Source organism: Terrapene carolina, unplaced genomic scaffold (genome assembly GCF_002925995.2).
Source record: "Terrapene carolina triunguis isolate 2854851 unplaced genomic scaffold, T_m_triunguis-2.0 Scaffold136, whole genome shotgun sequence".
NCBI classification, from domain to species: Eukaryota; Metazoa; Chordata; order Testudines; family Emydidae; genus Terrapene; species Terrapene triunguis.
Window position 1 is genome coordinate 7,807,669 of NW_020664487.1, and position 20,821 is coordinate 7,828,489.

At 52.3% G+C, this 20,821-nt stretch overlaps 1 protein-coding gene across 1 annotated transcript; it reads left to right on the forward strand.

Moving 5' to 3' along the window:
- Positions 1–713: 713 nt before the first annotated feature.
- SH2D4A (SH2 domain containing 4A) lies at positions 714–19,514 on the forward strand. The gene is made up of 9 exons (XM_024214694.2): positions 714–1,261; positions 3,864–4,011; positions 6,366–6,531; positions 9,803–9,883; positions 11,284–11,422; positions 12,565–12,781; positions 14,743–14,873; positions 17,284–17,504; positions 19,224–19,514. The coding sequence occupies exons 1-9, from the start codon at positions 1,087–1,089 to the stop codon at positions 19,314–19,316; spliced, it is 1,371 nt and encodes a 456-aa protein (XP_024070462.1). The 5' UTR covers positions 714–1,086; the 3' UTR covers positions 19,317–19,514.
- The last annotated feature ends 1,307 nt before the right edge of the window (positions 19,515–20,821 follow it).

Below are 20,821 nucleotides of genomic sequence, written 5' to 3' on the forward strand. Positions count from 1 at the left end.
GAGCACGTGCAGTGGTTGTCTGGCATGAGAGGGGGTGGATGGGTTTGTGCTGAGCGCTTGCCTGGGTTGCAAACCCAAGGTAACCTTTCAGGAGACAACGCCTTGGTGCATGTGGGTCAAGAAGCAGAAAGCAGCCTGCCAGCTGCTCTGAAAGGCTCCGATGCTGCCTTTCATTTGAACCACTGAGGCAGGGGGTAGGAAGCGAGTTCTGGAGGGGGCTGCAGCGTGGGGCAGGGAGAGCGTGAGTGTGGAGGAGAGAGCCCTTAAAGCATTCAAAGATCTCTGGAGAAAGAGGTTCTCGCTTGTGCCCACTGACCTTGTTAACGTGTTCCCCTGTCTTCCCCACGTCGCTCCCCGCTTCTGTCTGGCTCCAGCCTCGTCTGCCTGGGGGTCACCCTGGGCTGCTCAGGCCTGGTGAGAGCTGGGGGAGAAGGACTAGCTGTGTTGCTGGTGCCCATCTAGCTGAAAAAAGTTGTTGTAACTTGAGAGATTTTGTGGGCAGAGTGGGCTCCCAAAACCCCCATCTCACCCCATTCTGCATTAGGCAAATTGGAGTGTGCCAGTCAATTCCCAAAGGAGTTTCTCTGTGGAGGGGGAGGGGGAGGGAGCTGTAGATTCATTGGGTCATTGCTCTCTCACCAGGTAATAGCATGTTTGCCTAGCTCAAAGTAAGCCACACCTCTGATTTTTGTGATACAGGGAACTCTCTTCCACACAGTATCAGTGAAATTTACTGGGGCAGTAAAAGAATTTTCTCACTATAAATCTTGGCAATTCATCCCTGGATGATCAAGGACACGGCTTTTCTTTAAGCTCTGCCGGCAAGTTCAGATCTCCTGTGATTTCCGTGAATCATAATCAGAGGTTCCAAGTTGCTTTTTTACTTTTTTCAGTCTGTGCAGGAAGTCTGAGCTAAAATAGGTGGAGAGATGGGATTATAATTGCCATGGTGAGTCTGAGTTCCTGCTGCCTGCTTTGGGTGTGGAGAGATTTTGTTGGTGTTGGTGCGGCTGTACCTGGCCTGGGAAGGAGAATCCTGTCTTCGAAGCGTGTTGCCAGGAGTGCTGATGTGCCAGAGCCGCGGCCATGCTGCAGCAGATCCTGGCAGACATGTACATCGATCCTGAGCTGCTGGCAGAGCTCAGCGAGGAGCAGAAACAGATCCTCTTCCTCAAGATGAGGCAGGAGCAGGTCAGACGGTGGAAGGAGAGAGAAGCTGCCACAGACAAGAACTCAGCGAAGAGAGTGACCCAGCGGAAAGGTAACTGGCTCCCCAGCGCTGGGCTTGCTGCCTGGTAAATACAGCTGTGCCGGGTTACAAGCAACCTGCTGTTGGGTGAAAAGTGGTTACAGCTCAAGTTACAGCTCCGGGGGGGGTGCCAGGGTTACTGCAGGAAAAAATCTTTCTACGAGGAGGTGGCAAATGAACACAGCCAAGGCTAGGGGTTCAAGCGCTGCCCTGTGACCCCTCACAGCCGGGCCCAGGTCCTAGCCTTCGCTCAGTAACCTTGGGCAAATCCCTTAATGTCTCTGCCTGTAACACGGGGCCCACAATGCTTCCCTTGTCTGCTTAGACGGAGCGCTTTGGAGCAGGGGCCCCGCACAACAGAGCCTCTTGTGCTACCCTAAGAGAAATAATTAACTAGGTGCCGTGCTCTGCAGGCACCACGCTCTGGGCTTCGGGCTGCGGGTAGCCTAATGGACTGTGTTACTTTTGACCCTCTTCTTCAGGAAGCCAGATGGCTGAAGGATTTTTTAAGCAGGCCAGCATGGGCTGGGTGCCGGCTGCACTATCTAGCTCAGTAAGGGGGCTGTCACAGGAGAGGAGGACACCCAGGGTTCAAGAGGCTCTATAGCCCAGGTTGCCCTGAGATTTGCATTTGCAGCAGCCCTCCTTTAGAAATACCTCTCCCTGCCACTGCCTTCCCGCTCCCCAGAGGCCTCGGGGTCACGGGGGCAGGGTGCAGCTGAGACTGGTCTTAGCGGCTGAGAGAGCAGCTCGGTTTCCCCAGGCCGGACTACCCAGGCAGGTGCTCTCCTGGAACTAGCGAGTAGGAGAAATGGGCTTTGAGGAGCCACAGGGAGCTCCTCCGAGTGGGCAGGCTGCTGGGCAGGGGGACATGAATGGGCTGGGGGAGCATTTGAGGAAGACAGTTTGGAGGGGAGGAGTCCATGACCAGGGGGAAATAATAATAAGCATCAACCCAAGCTCTTATCTAGCACTTTCTATCTGTCGATCTCAACGTGCTTTACAAGGGAGATCAGTGTCGCTATTCCCATGTCGCAGATGGGGAAACTGAGGCACTGGGCGATGAAGTGACTCACCCAAGGCCATCCAGCAGACCAGTGGCAAAGCTGGAAATACAGTCCAGGTCCCCTGAGTTCCAGCCCAGGGCTCTATCCACTAGGCCACACTGTCTCCTCTGTGGTCTGCTCCTGCGCCCTGCATCTGGGATCATGCCCTACTCCACAAATAGCCCCATTGACTACAGTCTATCTGCTTGTGGTGTAAGGCCCCACTCGTGGGGGAGGGGCTCCGAATCTGACTCGGGCTGCTGCTGCTCAAACTGAGAGTGGCGTTTTGAATGTAGCTTGGCAAATCATGTCAAATTGCTAGCAGCTTCCTCCCCCGAACAACCGCCCTGCCCCCCTGCCAAGCAGTTAGCCCTCAGGTAACCAAGGGTTGGGGGTATCGCGTTCTGGGGGGCAATCCAGACTAGTGAGGAGTTGTCACCTCCTGCCCTGCAACCTTGGGTGCCGCAAATGCTTTGTTGCCATTGCTCCCAACCTGGGCCCCACACACCCAGCCAGACAGCATGCAGGTCACACCCTGAGTGTCGGCAGATAGCCACAACCTGCCAGCCACACAACAGCCACAGTCCAGCTTCCAGCAGCCTTGCTTACCACCTGCAGGGTGACCCCAACACATTCCCAGTCCCCAATTTCCCCAAAAATGTGCATTGTCCTCTGTCCAGCCCTCTCCTGGGCAGTCCGTTGCCCCAGTAAGGGATCAATGTACAACAGTTTGGTACTTTAACTGGAGTCACCCAAACAGCTCAGTTTACACACAACACTGGATTCGTTTTGCTTAACGAATAAAACAAGTTGATTTAATTACAAGGCGATAGATTTGAAGTGAGTATAAGGCATTACAGTCATAAATGGTTCCTAGAGGAAATAAAGATCAAACGCTTTCTAGTAACTAAACCAGCTAGACTTGGTTCAAGGTTTCAGAAACCCTTCTCACATTTCCCAGCAACAGGGCTGACTAAATTCCCAGGTACCTTTTGTCTTCTTAGGTGAAAGAGGGAGTGAGAGAGAGCGGGAGAGAAAGAGAGAATACCCCCGGGGGGGGGGGGAGGGTGTGTTTTGGCCCTCTCTTTTATAGTCCAGTCATGAGGGTCACCTCTAGATAAAATTCCTTCCCCCTGTGAGGGTGAAGATATGGGTCTTGTGGTGAAGGCGGTTCCGTGTTGTTTGTTCAAATGCAAATCGATCTGTTCCTGCCCCCCCCCTTTGCTGCCACTTGACAGGTGATTGCCAGTTAACGTTGATGACACCTGGCTAGAGGCGCCAGCTTGTCCTTTGTCTTTGAGAAACTAGTTTACCCCCTCCACAGACTGGTCTGGTAAACAGACATCAGTCCCGATTTCAGCGTCTGTTCCTAACTCTCCATGAAATGTTGCTACACACATTTCACCCCGTTGTTGATCAGGGAGCTATTTGTACAAAATACCCCTGGAGAGGTGTCATTTGAAAACTAAGATTATGACCGGGGTGTGAATACAGGGGTGTGTTCGGTCACAGGGTCATGAGCGCCACCGGCGCTTTAGTGGCCAGTGCACTGAGTGTTTGTCTTGCAGCGCTCGGGAAGTCGGTGAAGTGGAAGCTCGGCACGGACAGCGAAGTCTGGGTCTGGGTCATGGGCGAGCACACGTCGGATAAGCCTTATGATGTGATCTGCGAGGAAATCCAGGCACGGAGGGCTCAACAGGAAGCGGGGGAAGCCAGGTAAGGCAGCACTCGGCCCCAGGAGCCGGTTGGACAGGTTTGCGGTTACTCAGGCGGTGGCTCCTCCGGTGGCTAAGGCGGAAGGTGCTTTTTAATAGATGATAATCAGTGCAAGATAAAAGGGAGAGCTGGGATGGAGCAAAGTTCTGTGTGTTTCTCCCCTGCAGTCTGTGGAGATTTCTACAGTCTCCTTCCACCCACACTACATCCAGAGAGAGGCACTAGGTCTTAGGGGCCTGTGTCTTTTAGGCACTTGGGCCTAGATCCTCACAGGTAATTAGGCCCTAATTCCCACTGATTTATACCTAGGAATATCTATACCAATATATCTAGGAAGATCTGGGCTTGGGCCCTAAAACTGGGCACTGGAGTCGCAGGGCACGTGCCTGGGAGCGAGCACATGGCCTACAGGGAGGCAGATGTATGGCTTCTTGCCTCGGGGACAGGGAGTGCTGTGTGGGCGAAGCACTGTTTGGGAAGGGTGTGTCCCTCCCAACCATGCTGGTGAAAGCTGGGAAAGCCCTAGGTGGGTGGCACAGTGGTCTGGGTGCATTTGCTCTTGTTTGAAAATAAAGCCAACCCTGGGGAACACGCCTTGGACTGAGGTGTCCCGGGGAGCTTCATTCGGCCTTCCTGGCTGGTGCGTTTGCTGGCTGGCTCACGGGCCCCAACGAGCTGCGTCTTGAGAATCCCTTTGACAGGCTGCTGCCTCCTCTACCAGCTGCCCGTGGCTGTACCTTCCTCCATGCGGCCATGCGGCTGGGCTGCCTCCTGGACAAGCCCTTTGAAGGTGCCAGCCTTGGCCCTCAGCTCCCAGGCAGGGCAGCAGGGTGTCTCCCTGAGGAGATGAGGCCTGAGTCATCTGGGAAGGGCTCTGAGGCTGCCAGGTGATCTTCGCTGGGGTCTGGCCCTTTGGTGGGGGGATGGGGAAGCTTGGTTGCTAACATTGTATGCAAATCATGAGAGTGGATTTGCCTACTAACAAATGATTTGCAGATGACTCTGATCATCAGTTTAGATAAAGGGGGGATTGAGCGCTGGGGAGAGGAGCTGGTTGGTTTGTTTTACCTGCTCGGCAGTTGGGGGAGGGGGTTCCATGGGCACCTGGATTGTCCCAGGCCATTTGCAGATGGCGGAGGATGCAGACTAGGGATAACATGGGGTCTCCAGACGCCCCCTGCCTCCAGCATGCAGGAGCCCCTCTTACCCTGCTGCCACATGCACATTGACCCAGGACTCTTACCCAGGGGCGGACAAACTTTTTGGCCTGAGGGCCGCATTGGGTTTCGTAAATTGTATGGAGGGCCGGTTAGGGGAGGGGGTTGTGACCCAGCCCCCACCTCCTATCTGCCCCCCCTGGATTCCTGCCCCATCCAACCCCCCCCGTTCCCTGGCGGCCCCTCTGGGACCCCTGCCCCATCCACACACACCCCACTCCCTGTCCCCTGACCTCCCCCGGACCCCCGCCGCCCCATCCAACCCCTCCTCTCATTCCTGACGGCCCCCCCCCAGGACCCCTGCCCCATCCAACCACCCCTTCTCCCTGTCCCTTGACTGCCCCCAGAACCCCTGCCCCTGACTGCCCCCTGCCGCCCCATCCAAACCCCCTCCTTCCAATCCTCCCTCCTTCCCCCCGGGACCCTGCCACCATTCAACCCCATTTCCCCTCCTGACCACCCCCAGAACTCCCCTGCCCTCTATCCACCCCCCCTGCTCCCTGCCCCCTTACCGCGCTGCCTGGAGCACCGGTGGCTGGAGCCGGGCCACGCCGCCACCACCACCACACAGCACAGAGCACTGGGTCAGGCCGGGCTCTGCAGCTGCGCTGCCCCAGGAGCTCACAGCCCCACCGCCCAGAGCACTGCGCCGGCGGCGGGGCGAGTGAGGTGAGGCTGCGGGGGAGGGGGAACAGCTGGGGAGGGGCCGGGGGTGAGCCTCCTGGGCCAGGAGCTCAGGGGCCGGGCAGGACAGTCCCACAGGCCAGGCCGTAGTTTGCCCACCCCTGCTCTAATCCCAACCCTGTGCTGGTGCTCCTGAAAATACGGCCTTTGAACAGTATCTACTTACAGTGAGAGCTCGGGTGGGCAGCATCCCGCTCATCACCACAGCTGATATTCGGGAGTGATTTCTATGCCAGTAGGTATCTGCCTGCATGTGGATGCACAATTAACTGCAGTGAGTGATTACTTTAATTGTCTCCGCACCAGGAGCATGGACATAGTGCTCATCTCTGTGAGCTGCTGCTGGGCCGCGGAATTGCTTCATTGCCATGTCATGTCCTTTCAGTAGTTTGGAAGGCGGAAGGCTGAAGGCTATTGATTCTATTCCAAAATTCCTGCTTGGTGTCTTCACAGGGGAAGTCAAACATTCCTAGAACCGGCTGTACCATGCTCCCTGCGTTCTCAGCCAGGAGCCCTGGGTGGGGCAGATGCCAAAAGGAAGTTGGAAAAAAACGGAGAGAGGGAGAAGGAAGATGTGATAACAGCTGATAAAGAGGAGAGAAGCTGGGATCATGCTCAGGTACTTGTTTTCTGTTCTCCTAACACTGCTCAGAAGTGCATAACTTCACGAGGGGGGGGTTGCAAAGACTCTATGCTGAATGGGGCCAGCGTCTGATAAATTGAAACATGAATTGGAAAAAGCCATTTGATTTTTAAAGGCTGCTTTTGTCTCTGTTTTGGAAAAGCCATGCAACTCAGGAGAGCAATCTTCTCGAGAGGAAGGATAGTCTTGTGGCTGAAGTACTAGCATGGGACTTGGGGCATCTGGGCTCTGTTCCGAGCCGTACCAGCCTCTCTCTCTGTAGTAATGAGCAAGTCACTTTGTTTTTCTGTGCCTCAGTCTCCCATCTGTAAAATGGGGAGTATAATACTTCCTTTCTTATCCTTTGTCTGTCTGTCTAGACTGCGAGCCCTTGGGGGCAGGACTGTCTCTCACAGTTCATGTCTGCACGTGTGCACTGCCTGGCACAATGGAGCACTGTCTCTCAGTCTGGGTAAATAAACCTAAAGAGGCAATCCTCTGCTGAGATCAAAATGAGCCCTGATATTGCATTGTTTCTGAGCTATCAGGAGTCATCTTTATGGCATCTGAAATGTTGCTTTGAAGGATAAGGCGCTATCCACAATGAAAGCAACATTTCAGGTGCCATAATAATTTCAGCGGTTTCTATGTCTGGCATTATAGTCCTGGACTCCTGCCACTAAACTAGAACAGACAAAACTAAAAACTCTGGGCCAAATTCTGATGACTCCATTGGAGTTTTTCTAGATTTCCACTGGTGGAACTAACAGTTGAATTTGGGCCACTGATTTTATTCTGATCAATAAATAAACCTAACGAGGCAGGTTTCTGTTAAGAGCAAAATGAACCCTGATGCTTCATAGTTTCTGGCAGATGTTTTATGGCAAAACTAACAATAGATGGAAATGAATGTATTCAGAGTCGGATTTTTTCTCCTCCGCGCTCAAGTGCTACAGCGAGCGCGTGAGGTCAATGTCTGCTATTGGCATTTTTAAAGTGCCTGCTTGTATTTCTTTTTATAAAGTTAAAACTATTTTATGACTTCAAAAGCTGGATGTTACACTGCTTGGGTCGAACCTTTTGTTGAGAATGTTTCCTCTCTGGCAATATTTTCACCGTGGGATTACAAATAAATTATTTTAAAGTGGTTGGAAAGAAATCAATTAGAGATGCATTCCAGCATTAACCACTTATTATTCATGGAGGAAACAGAACAGGCTAAATATCTATTAACCACACATATCACTGACATGCTTAAAGCCTGAGCCAAAAGCCATTCAAGTTAGTGGAAAGACTTCCATTGAGTGCAGTGGAGTTTGGGTTAGGTCCTTAGTTGTTACTTTTGTGTAGAATTGCAAGTGTGTGTCTAAAACCACATGTGGCTCTGTCATCAATGTAGAAAAGGTAGGTAACTCGAGGCTTGGTTTTGGCCACATCTTTGCTGAGTTGACAGCAAGGCATCCATGAGGTGACCTCAGTGTTGCCAGCTCTCCTGGGTTTTATTGCAAGTCTTCCGTGTGGTGTTTTTCTTAAAGTCTCAACTCCTGGAGTCATGGGATTAGGTGAGAATCTCAGCTTTATTTTCTCACTGAAGGAGATTTCTATTTCACATGGTTGCAGAGAGGAGCTTAAAACATGATCACTAAAAGCTCAAAAAACAGAAGGGAAAGAATTCCCCCCCCCCCCAATTTTTTAAAATCTTGTGATTTTTAAGACATTCTCATGATTTGTCAAACCCGTCAGTGTTTTCTGAATGCCCGAGACTGGCAATCCTGAGATGAGACATAGGCCAAGATGTGGGATGGGCATTGTGCTTTCTAAGGCTTGTCCTTTTTTTACATCTCCATTATTCTAATAACTGATGTGAGAATGATTTACATCCGTAACTGCATCTGAGCATTTTGTTGTTTTTTCACCTGGGAAAGGTGAATGACTTCCAGTTCCATGTCTCTGTCTGAGCAGAGCAGGGAGAGATGCCTGGGTTCATATTTAAGGGGGAATAATGGTTCTGAGGAAGGGGATGCCAATAAAGTCCCACAGTGGAGTTCCGGAAGAGCATTATCACCGACGGAGGTGGCTTTGACCTCCACATTCAGTTCTGTGTGGGAGGGTTCAGAGATAAGCCCGGCTGTGTTTGTCTCAAAGTACAAGAAACCCACGATAACCCAGCCGCTGGCAAACTCTCTCAGCAGGCATCGATCTATAGTATTGACATGGTCCCTGTCACCACAGGATCCAAGCACCTCACACTCTTCAACACACTAATCCTCCTAGTAGCTTGTGAGGTAGGGCACTGCTGTTATCCCCATTGCATGGCTGGGGGGCTGAGGCACAGAGAGGCTAAGTGAATTGCCCAAGGTCACACAGGGAGTCTGTGGCAGAGCAGACACTTGAATCTGGGTCTCCCAAGTCCTAACCCTGAGGCCTTCCTTCCTCTCCATTCAGCCACTGCCTTTAGGAGGGCCAGGCCTTGACATGGGCAGGCCTTGGTTAGAGAGACTATTGCAGGAGAGTTGTATTCAGAGGGGAGGGCTCTAGAATGCAGAAAGGGGTTCATTCACATACGTGCAGCGCTCTTTCAGGCTACAGGGGTCCCTTCTTCCGTATCTCTCTAAGTCAGAGGTCGGGGGTGTCCAAGGCTCTAGTTGTGAGGTCCTCAACCCCCCACGGTGTAGGGACTAAGGGTCACCCCAGTCTCAGTGAGATGCAGTAGAAAGGAAGGCTGGGCTTGGGGCTCAGGCACTGGAATGGGGCTCATGAGAGCTGTGGCCTGGTCCCATCTTTGCCACACACTCCGTGTGTGTCCTAGGGCAAGTCACCTAATCTGCATGTCTCAATTCGTCATCTCTGAGATGGGGATGCTGGTTCTGTCTTTCAGCCACCCTTTGCCTCTCTTGTCTCTTTACGCTGTAAACTCACCAGGGCAGGGACCGTCTCTCACTTCATACAGCACCAAGCACAGTCAGACCTCGATCTTGATTGGGGAACAATCCCATCTGATGATGAACTGCAGGGTCTGGAATAAATGAGGTGTGTGAGATTCCCAAGGAGGGAGCAGTGCGTCCAGGGACCAGCCGTGAGATGGGCAGTAAAAGGGCCACCACATTCTTACTATCTGGAGATATTAAAAAGAGTGTGATTTTAAACGAAACCTCCAGCATGATGTTTCGACACAGGGGCCAGAGCTGGGCTGACGTGTATACGGACCGGGAAGGAATGGGAAGAGCTCCAATGCTAATGCTGGGTTTGTTTGCCATTGAACGTCTAGGCTGCTCCCAGTAAAGGCAGAGACGTGCATCAGATGTTGGCAGATTCCAAGGCTCAGACGAGGAAGTACGACGTTCAGCAGGTAAGCAGCGAGCCTGCGTGCTTTTAACACGCCCCGGCAGGGGGCTAGATTCTGCTCTGCAGCCCCTCAAGCAGGCAGAGCTGACCAGGGACGTTCACCCAGCCTAGGTGGCTCCTCAGGACCCACAGCTGGTATAATAGCTCCCGGGGTGGTTACATCTCTTAAAAGCTAGGTAGCAAGAATCATTGTCCCACCCCAGACAGACATAATGTCTCTGGCCCCCACCATGCAGGGCACCGCCTCCCAGCACTGACTAATGTGGTACCATAGTACCAAGAGTTCCCCACCATCATAGGCGCCAACTCCATGGGTGCTGTTCCCCGCCCCTGCTCATCAGCTGTTGGGTGACACCTCCCAACAGCCAATAGGGGGCGGCACCACTACCAAACAGCTGTCTGGCGGCTCGGGGAGGTGGAGAGTGGTGGGTGGGCGGGGGACTCGGGGAGGGGGCGGAGTGGGGGGTGGGAAGAGGCAGAGTGAAGATGGGGCCTTGGGGGAAGGGGCAGAGTGGGGGCTAGCAGCCCAGGTTTCGGGCTAGCAAAGGAGGGGCTGGCCCTTTTTCAGCACACCCGTCATCTCAGCAGAGTCCCCTCCAATTCTCCTCTCCAAGCTAAATAGCCCCACTTTGGGCAGTATTACAATTTTGCCAGACGGTCACGCTATAAAGTAGCTCTTGCCCTTCTCTGGCCCTTTCCGATCTCTGCTCTCTCTCTCATGAGTTCAAGTAACCAAGACTGGGACTGAGGACGGTAGCAGAGGATGCACCATTGTCCAACAGGCCATTACAGCATGTTCACGCTTCATAGATTTCCTGTGTGATGCTGTGCCCGGGGCAGAGACAGCCAAAGAGCTTTTCCAGGCTGACGCCAAACTCTCTCCTCCACAAGCAGCTCTGAACCTGGTGCAGGAGGATCTTAAAGCAAAGCTGGCAATGGAAAAGGGGCTTGAGGTGTCATGGGGTGTGAGTGAAACCAGAATCAATAGGATATGGTAAAGTCTCAGTGAGCCCCGGAATGGGGCCTTGCAGGTCTTTGGCAGCTGCTCTGGTCTGTGTGGAGGAGTGGGCTGGTCCCGAGCCAGCTGAGGATAAAACAGCCCCCTCCACTCCCTCCCGGAGCGCTCCTTGGCCACAGCTCAGGATCTGGCCTTTAGAGTCACTTAATGTCACTTCCTACCCCTCGAGCTCAACCTGCCCATCTGCGTAGCCTGTGCCCACGAATGGACCCCAGAAGCCCTGGGCTCCCAGGTAGTGGGGAGGAGGGAGGGTCGGTGTCTTGGGGAACCCCACTTATTTCACAGGAGACCCTAAAGAAACGAATCCCTGGTGTCCAGAGACTGCTAAAGGCAGCCAGCAGAAAGCAAGCCGGGCACCAGGCATTACACACATTGTCTCCTAACAGGCGAAGGATCTAGCAAGGAGGAGGCCAGGAGGGATGAGAGCATCTGCAGAGAGGGAGCTGCAAACTAACAACGACCGGAAGGAGGCCCAGGAGTCAGGGCAGAAATCAGACAAGGACGATCCCGAGTGGCAGGAATCCTGTAAGAGACGCTGGTGTTGCCCTTTTTTCTATTCTCCCCTTCCTTTAACTGTTTGGATTCTTCTGCTGGTCACTTGGCTGATGGATGGGGCCTCTCTTGATTAATGCAACGTCACTAGATAGCTAAGCTGGCCAAGAGTCACCCGGCTCTGTAGCATGAAGACTACAGGTGGTTAGGAAATGGGGTTTTCGTCCCATGGGAAATATGGATGTTTTGAAATTAGTTTCCATTCAGAATTGGAGCAGAACATCAAATTGTCAAACAATTTCATGGAACAAAAAATTCTGAAAAGTTTTGGCTGGGAAGGTGCTTGGATACTTTCAGCCCTGCAGTGTGTCTGGGGAGCTGGCTCTGTAGGGCAGGGCAGAGCTGCCCCTGCTGGTTCCATATTGATTCCAGAACTCTGCTAGTGCTCTGGGGCCGGCGTCTCCTGCTGTGCCCTGCGAGGGGGCATTGCCCTACAGTCAGTGGTTGAGGGCCAGACGCTGCCGTGTCCCTGGGTGTCCAGGAGATGGGGATGGTGTATTACAAATATGTCTCACTTCAAGCTAGGGTTTTTAAAAACCAGGTCCCTAAAGTTAGGCCATACCAAGGCAACTAAATCACTGGCCTGATTGTCAAAGTACTGAGCATCCAGCAGCTGCCAACTGGCCGTGTCATATTTGTGAAAATCAGGTGCTACTTAGGTGACTAAATACCCCAGGCGGTGCCTGCACTGACTCTCACCCATTCCCGGTAGCATACCCATTGACATGTTACGCCAGCCTTATGCCACCGTACCCCGGCTTGGTGCTTTTCACCCTACGTTCCACCACCTCTGGAGTCCTCACTACGCAGCAGTGCACTGTTACCAAGGTCATCGTTGCCCTGGAAACTAGTTAGTTTCAAAAGTAGCTTGAGAGCCTACAACAGCCCCTAAATCCCCCGGTTTCACAAGCACCTTTTCCTGCCCTTTGATTACTGCACAGCCCAGGTGTCCTCAGGAGAGGACCTCGGGCAGAACTGGGGATGGGAGAGGAGCTGGGTCTAGAGGTGACCTCAAGGCACAGTCTAGCCTATATGAAATAGGCAACTACTTAGCTTCAGCTAGCCTGGGGGTGTGTAAAGCGGCAGTGGGTTTCAAAGCCTCCCTTCTGTTCCAGTGAGGAAATCCAAAGCCGCTGATGAGAGGAGACGCTCCATTGCAAAGCAGGCCAGGGACGACTACAACAGGCTGTCGCTGCAAGGGATCCGCAAAGGGAAGGTAGCCGAAGTTTCCAAGAATTTTGGGAGCAAGGAGCGCAGCTTGCCCCCCCGTCCTTCCCTTCCACCCAAGCCTAAAACCCTAAACTCTGGGGTAGCCAATGGGAGGCCCAACAGGTAAGAACTGCCCCCGGTGATGAAAGTGTCTGGGATCTTTCTGTTGTGGGACGGGGATGGTAGGGGTGTTCCTAGGGCTTAGAGATTAGTAACCTTCATACACTACCATGACACCTTTCATCAGACAGGGTCTGTCTACGCTGCATGCTCTTCCAAGGCAAGGTGCTGTGGACATGACAGATCTATTCCTTATTAGCGAAGATGATGATTAACCAGGACTTCATCTCTTTGAAGTATTTAATTAAGGATACAAATCAGTGTCAGCTGGTGTAAACCCCATGGTTCCAGCAGCCCCTGTCTCAGTAAAGTGAATGCTTTGGGCTCCCCTGGCAATATTCCCCCTGAAGTGACTCCAGTATATTCCTTCAGATTCCACAGGCAGCCCCCGATTTTGGGGCTGCACAACACGTTGGGCCAGATCCACAGCTTGTGTGTGGTGGCCAAGTTCTGTAAAAGGCAACCCAGTGAACTGAAAGGATCGTTGACGTCCATGGAGCTCGGCCGATGGGTGCATGGTACACTCTTGCTGACTTCACAAATTGGTACCAAAATGCCACAGGATTCTGGGACCCACAGCCAGAGAACCATCTGTCTGGGTTCTTTTTTGTTCTGAGATCCCACACACCCAGGCCTGCACTTCTTCTCACTTGAAACGGGCAGCCTCCCCCAGCATTGAGGGCTGCTCTGCTGGGACCTCGTCTGCTCCCTCCACGTTCCATTTGGTGGGAAGTACTGCACCCTGACCCTCTCCTGCCCTGTAAGCTTGCCTCTAGGGAGAGCTGGGTTAGCAGCTGCCATCTCAAATAGGGATTTGTTTTAGGGCTGCACAGACGGGTGCGTGTTCCCCTGACAGGGTCAGGACTTCCAGCCATTTTTATTTACCGTCTCCCAGCTAATGTGCGACTGAAGTGTGCCCTGCCCAGGGCCAACGCTGGAACCTACCTGGAAACTGCAGCTGGTGCAGAATTCGGCCGGTCGTTTGTTATGGGAGGATGTGACCCCAGGGGCTCCTGGATCTGCACTGGCAGAATTGGTTTTAACCTTTCAAGCCTTATACGGCCTTGGACCATCTCCTCTAAGAGATCCCCCTTGCAGCTGAGATCTGCTGGGGCCCCACCAGAGAGGGACAGCTGGCAGGGTGCCCTCCATGAGCCCCTGGGTTTGGGAAATAGTCCCAATCACTGACCTGCCAGCCATGCTGCAATGGACCCATGCTCTCCAGGCTGTGCGAGTGCACTGGCTCTGGGGGCAGATCTCATGTTTTGCTGCTGGCTGCTGTGGGCGTGTTGATTAACAATTGAGAGTGAGGGATATATAGAGCCAGCTAACAATTATCCATCGGCTTTTTTTCCTCTGTGGAAAATGGCTTTGTGACGAAGTGGAAATCTTCACAATTTTTCTCTCCATTTTTGTCACTTTTTAGTTTGATAAAAAAAAATGAAGTTCTTTGGGGTTTGGCAAAAAATCTGGGGAATTTCAAAGAGAGATTCTGGCAAACGTATGTGCTCAGCAGAGTTTTCCCCAGGGGAGAGGGAATAAATCCTCTCTCAGCCAGCTCTAGCTGCAGGGCTGTGTCCCAGCTGTATATTTAAGAATTCTCAATGAGCTCCTAGAGCCAGGCAGAAGTGCCCCTTTCAATGGATGTGGGTACCTCCAATAATACAATGACCCCCGGCGTATTAGGCCAGCTTTAATCCATCTGACCAGAGAGCATCCACGCCCCAAGATCTAAGCAGCTGCTCTTTGGCAAAGTTAACTTAGGTCCTCAGGCATAGACTCTCAAAGGTATTTAGGTGCCTAACTGCAATTGGTTTTGATGGGAGTTAGTTGCCTACATACCTTTGGGCATCTGGGCCTCAGACACTGCCGTGATGAGTACAGTAGAAGAACCTGTAGAGAACAGAACTTGAATTCTGGGGTGTGACCTCACTGTACAAACCACGAGTCTCTTGGAACCGCAGGAATCTGGGCGTGCAGAGGACCCTCTCCACTTCCACCCAGGAGAGCATCATCAGGTGGTTTAAAGAAGAGCAGATTCCTCTTCGGGCGGGTTATGAGAAATCCACGGACAGGATAGCACCCTGGTTCCATGGTGAGTGCTGCAGCTTCCCAGCCACTCTCCTGCCCTTAGGAAAGTGGTCCGTGGAAAGCCATCCCAGGCCGGGTCCATTCCCGGTCTGAGAAACGTCTCCAGACAGCATGTGCCCCAAGAGCACAACAGTAACCCACGCTGAGCACATACAAACTGCATCTCACACGTTATATTGAGTATCCCTTTGCCAAATCTTTGCTGCCAGACTCTACTGCTACATATCATGGATAGCACCTTTCCCTTCACCCATGCCCATCATGACCAGCCTCCCACTAGTGGAAAATCTTCAGCTGGATCCTCAACTTCACTTGAAGTCTGTGGAGCAGCTACACGTTTAAAGCCATGTGCTAAGTGCCTTGCTGGATCAGGGCCTAAAAGATCATTTGTCATGTGGTGCGGACGCTTGGGCTGCAAGCTCTTTGGGGTAGGGACTGCCTGCTAGTTCTGTGTTTGTGCAGCACCTAGCGCACTGGTGTGCTGGTCCATGACTGGAGCACTTAGGCCCTACCACAATACGAATAATAGACCCCACGGAAAGAGAGTGTCAAGGCACAAGAGGCATGCTGGGTAGAGCGATGACCCAGAGTGGGTAAGAACAAATTTGACCAACCTCTTCCACTCCATTAAAGAGAGTGACTGTAGAATGCTTTGCTAATAGTCATTCTAGCAAGGAGATCTAGCCGGGAAGGCAGCATGGTACAGTGCAGAGGGTGCAGGCCTGGCACTCGGGAGCCCTGCTGGGGGGGGCCTTGGCCAAGTCATTTCTGTGCTCTGCCCCTCTAATCGGGCAGACGGGGCTCATCAGCTGAGGCAGGCAAGCCACATGGGAGAAGGAAAATGATTTCAAACCAAAAACGTCCGGCCTGACCAGCTGTTTTGTAAATGTTGTGCCAATCACACAGGCTCCGTGGGTCTGCAGTGCTGCGCCCCCCCCACTAATGCGACAAAGTCAAGCAAGGAGACGTAGCTTATCAGAAAAGGAGGGGCGTGTTTCCCACCTCACCCCACCAGGAGGGCATTCCCAGTTAGTCCATTCTTCTGGATGGAAACTTGTGCCCAAAAGGCAAATGTAATTCACAGCTTGATACTTCTGGCTGCTTATTGGACTGGCCTAAAAGACCTTCCACATTCTGTACACGAGGTGCTGCTTTCTAAGCTAAGCCTCAGCAGGGCGCTTGGCGGGTGGCAGTGCTATCAAGAGTAGGGAGCTAGGGTGGGACTCAGCAGACCTGGGTTCTGTTCCTCTGCCACTGACCTGGGGAAGTGACGTCTCCGCTCTTTGCCGCCGTCTCCCACCAGTAAAATGGGGTTAGAGATCCCAACCGTTCTCCGTCAACTGCTTTGAGATCTGCAGCTGAAAAGAGCCAAGGGTTGTATTTATTATACCACTAAGGGAACAAGTAAGGCCCTAGCACATGTCCTGGCTTAAGGAGGTGGGTGGGGGTGGCCATGGAGAAACTGATCCAACAATTCTAGACCAAGCAAAAGCAATTGGGTCCCTTTAGTGAGCACTTCAGTGAGGAGCGTTTGCTTGGTAGAGCACATCTGCAATCATGTAATATTAATGTACATTGCACCTACGGGTACGTTTGCACTGCAGTCAGGCAGGACTACCTGCACTAGCTATAATCTAGCTAGTGTGGCTAAAAATAGTAGTGAAAGGGGGAACCCTGGCTACCTACTCTTGGCCTGCACGGCTGTGACGTCACTGCTTTGAGTCATGCTAACTGGATTTAAACTAGCACCCTGCCCGAGCGGCAATCGCACCTCTCTCTGCAATACAGACATCTCCCGAGTCACTAGACCCCACACGTTGTGCACGTGGGCGCGAGCGGAGTTGTTCTCTGGGCTGATGTGACAGCCAGCCCTAACAGGACCAACTCACGTGCCACGGAAGACTCTGAAGGTGCAACAAGAATGTTATACAACTGAGCTCTGTACAAAACAGAATGGGCGCGAGCATCTCTCCTAGCAGTGTGCTTGGTCTCTTGACTTGGCTCGGCCTGTGAGAGCGTTTCCTGGAGAGGAGTAAGCAGTTAAAAGAAACTATAAACCATAGGTAAGAGAGGGCTTCTGTAATTCCAATGTCCTTCAGGACATGGAGACTTTAACAGCAGGCTAATCTAGCTAGCTAAGGTATTTATCTGCCTCCCTTCTTATCCTCCTTACCTGGCCATGCCAGATGGCTGCCGCGCAGCTCCTGCTAGCCCAGCTGTGTGAGCTGGGCCACGATCTGGCCTAGAGCAAAGTGGTTAGGCTGTGAAATGCTGCTGAGACGTACAGCCTGCTGTAAATGCTACGGATTAGTTTAGAGGGTTAAACCAGCATCCTTCTTAGCATTGCTACATTCAGCCCTCCACTCCCCCCAAACTGCTTCTCTCCTGTAAGCGCTTTGGTTTGCTTTTGGCAGGTATCGTAACCCTGAGGCAAGCAGAGGAGCTCCTGAGCAAATCGGTGCCCGGGAGCTTTCTGGTCCGGGTCAGTGAGAAGATCAAAGGCTACGCACTCTGCCATCTGTCCCCGGAGGGCTGTAAGCACTTTCTAATAGATGCCTCCAGCAACTCCTACAGCTTCCTGGGAGTGGACCAGCTGCAGCATTCGACACTGGCCGACCTTGTCAACTACCACAAGGTGAGCCCTTCTCAATGCTTGTAGTAACAATTCATCTTTGTAACTGGCCTAAAGCTCTTTGGGGAGGAGGCTGTCTCTTTGTTTGTACAGCACCGAGCACAGGCTTCCGTAATGCAAATGAAAGCCACCAGCAGGCAGGGGCAAGTTTATCAACAAACCAGCTTTTCTGGTAACCTCGGTACATGATTTGGGACTGTCCCTACATTTTTCCCTTCCATGAACCAACTGTGTGCTGGGAACTGTAGGGTTACAGGGCAATAGATCACCTTTCCGTTTGATAAAAGCAAGGCACCACATGCAGCAAAGGTAGCGCAGAGCAGTGTGGAATGAAGCAGGCTGGGCCTCTCTTTGATATAGTTTCCCGTTGCTTCGGATTCAGGAATCAGCATTTCTCATGTGCCAAGCTCCAACCGAGTGGCTCAGTTAGTGGAGATAATGAAGGTCATTTGTGGTCAGCAGAGGGCCAGTTGGAAGGAGTGTGTTTGGGGTGGGGGATGCCCAGGTGCAGCGCCCAGGTCATGCACCACAGCAGCCCTAGCGTGAAGGCATAGGTGGCACTTATTGGGCACCTGGTCTTGTGCTGCCCCTCTGCACAGGACTGAATTTCACCATCTGAGCGCTTCTAAAACATTCAGCTGCTCTGAGAAGGTGTTTCCTGGGGCACGACAGTCTGGTTTTTGGCCAACTCATAAAGCCGTTCGTTCTCCAGCGTTTAAAGCAAGAATGGAAGCAGAGCTTGTTTCCACGGGACTCCCACATTGCCGGTGTCACTTGGTGAGGCCGGGTACAGCTCCTACTGACAGGAAGCGCCAACTCACTGAATGTATTAAAACTTTTTTCAGTGAGAGATCATTTGCTGGCGTTCGGGGAAGCTCACCACTGGGCAGAGGGCTGGCACAAAACCAACATGCTTGTTCCACCTCCATTCTCAGAACAGGGCTCTTACATGCTGCTTAGGCCTCATCCGGTCCCTCTCCCTGGGGTGAATTTCACGCCACATTAAATGAGATATGCATGAAACTCCCTTAAATAACACCACTGGTCTCAAAAAGACGCTCCTACTAGCGAAGCCAGCACTGGTAGCAAAGAGAAACGTTGGTGTCTTTGGATTCTCCCCCCCCCATGCCCCGCCCCAGCACGGTGCTTTAACGGATGAGAATCCATTTGCTGCTACTAGCTCATGAGAGCAGAGCAAAACGGAGGAGCAGCAGCAGCAAGTGGGGAAGACGGAGCTGAAGAGGGAAGGTGGGGGGCAGTGTAATTGGGTTAATTGGCTCACTTTTGTATCCCCTCGGTAAGCCAGGGGAGGTCGATCATGGCTGGCTTGGTGCCTTGCAGTACCTGCGGCGCAGCAGAGGGAGAAGACAGTCCCTCCTCCAAAGTGGTGACTGGCTGGCGGGAGGCTGCTGCCCAGAAAGAGGCAGAGCGAAGTGTTAAAGCTCCTCTCAGTCTGAGGGTGTTGGATTGTCTCATTTAAATTGGGATGTGAGGCCCGCTCAAGGCCATACAGGCCCAGATCCAACGCCCACAGAAATCGATGGGAGCCTTTCCCTTGACTCTGGCAGGCTTTGAACTGAGCCCGAACCATAAGTCACAATTGCGCTGGCTCAAAGCCCATGGAAAGCCATCTCTTGCCCCCAACAGGCTGTCAATCAGCGCCTAAGTGCACCTGTGTTAATTTCAGACTGTGGAGCTTAACGAATGTCCTTTGGCCAACAGGAGGAGCCCATCACTTCTTTGGGGAAGGAGCTGCTGCTTTACCCATGTGGCCAACAGGGACCGGAACCTGACTACCTTGATCTCTTTGAGTGAAAGCCTCCGTTCCCACCTTGTGACACACACCCGTGCCTTCCCCTGAATGAACAGATGAACGGTTGTCCGAGAGACAGACCCCCTAACGCCCAGCCAGCACCGATCAAGTGAAATCCTCCGCACAAGTGTCCGGATTTGAAAACGTTTAGCAGCAAAGCAGTGAAAAGGCGATTACTACAGGGTGCTGCTCTCTGTTAGCAGCAGCAGCCTAGCAAGCCAGGAAGGAGCGCGAGTGGCTTCAACCTTACTGGAGGAGGGTTAGCTCAGGAAAGAACCTGTTGAAGGAAGATACTGCCATGGGTTAGAGCGATAGTTTGTGTAAATGACTCTGGGCTGGCTCGGATTAAGCTGCATTTTGCCCTCAGCTGTTGCAGCATAACTTGCCATTCAATGGGATGTTTGCCAGATGTGCGGTGAAATTGGTATTTTAAACTCAGAAAGGGGTCGCCTCTGTTCAAAGGGGGTGGAGCCACATCAAGGAGGGGACTTGGCCCCTAGTGGTAAGTTGCATAATTGCAGATCAGTCCTGCAAGAGGCCGAGTCCTCTGGAGTCAGTGGGAGTAGAGGTCGCTCAGTGTGCTGCAGCATCGGGTCCACCATAAAATCCACCCCATGCAGAGGGGCCAGCACAAGACCTGCGCAGCGCATGAACCCACATAATCCCTGAATATAGGTCTTCAGTGGGGCTTACTCGGTGACTAAGCTTTGTGCTGGCCCCTCTGCACGGGGCGGGAATGAAGCCCTTTGGAGATGGAGAGAAACAGCAAGTTTGTTAAATAAAGAAACCAAGTTGGAATCTGGCTGAGCCGTTTTAACTCTTGCACACACAGCCTGGGCTAGTTTACATCCAGCCTCCAGGGCAGGCTTTTACTGTTAGTCGTCAGTATTACTCAAGTCTAATGTGGACATGAACAAAGAGAGATGCCTGCCAATAAAGGACCCAGTCTCTTTTCCGTAATGTAACTGTTTATTGAAGTCCTGCAAATCACTTCTCAGCAACGTGCCTTATAACTGCTCGTGCTGAATGTAGCTGGGCCTTCTACTTTTTCTTTGACATAACAGCTGAGCTTGTGTTTGTCCCAGAGAGCTGCAGTATGAAATACCAAGGCATAGACTTGAAGAGATGCTAAAACGTGTCGTAGCATCAGTACCAGGATTGGTGGTGCATATTATGAAAATCAGACAAATTATCTCCCTCCCCTCCACTAATGACAACTTGCAAGCTTTAAAATTGTGAACAAAAATCAGTCCAGTTTCAGTTCAATTAATTTCTCTTCTTCCATGTGGCTTGGGGTTGTTCTGCAGAACTTAAGAAAACCATCAACACCAAGTCCGTCAGGTCATTTTGAAAAGAGTATCCGGCACCTTACTTCTAATCTGCGTCCTATGGAATGTGGTGGATTCGCCCTCACTTGAAGTCTTCAAACCACGGGCAGCTGTCGTTCGAAAAATAATATGCTGTACGCCAGCAATAAGAGATGGGCTTGAAGCAGGAAGGACTGGGT

Coding starts and splice junctions, on each gene's coding strand:
- SH2D4A (XM_024214694.2), top strand. CDS start 1,087: ATGCTGCAGCAGATCCTGGCAGACATGTACATCGATCCTGAGCTGCTG. Junction 9,884..11,283: donor GGAAGTACGACGTTCAGCAG/GTAAGCAGCGAG, acceptor GTCTCCTAACAG/GCGAAGGATCTAGCAAGGAG. Junction 14,874..17,283: donor GATAGCACCCTGGTTCCATG/GTGAGTGCTGCA, acceptor TGCTTTTGGCAG/GTATCGTAACCCTGAGGCAA.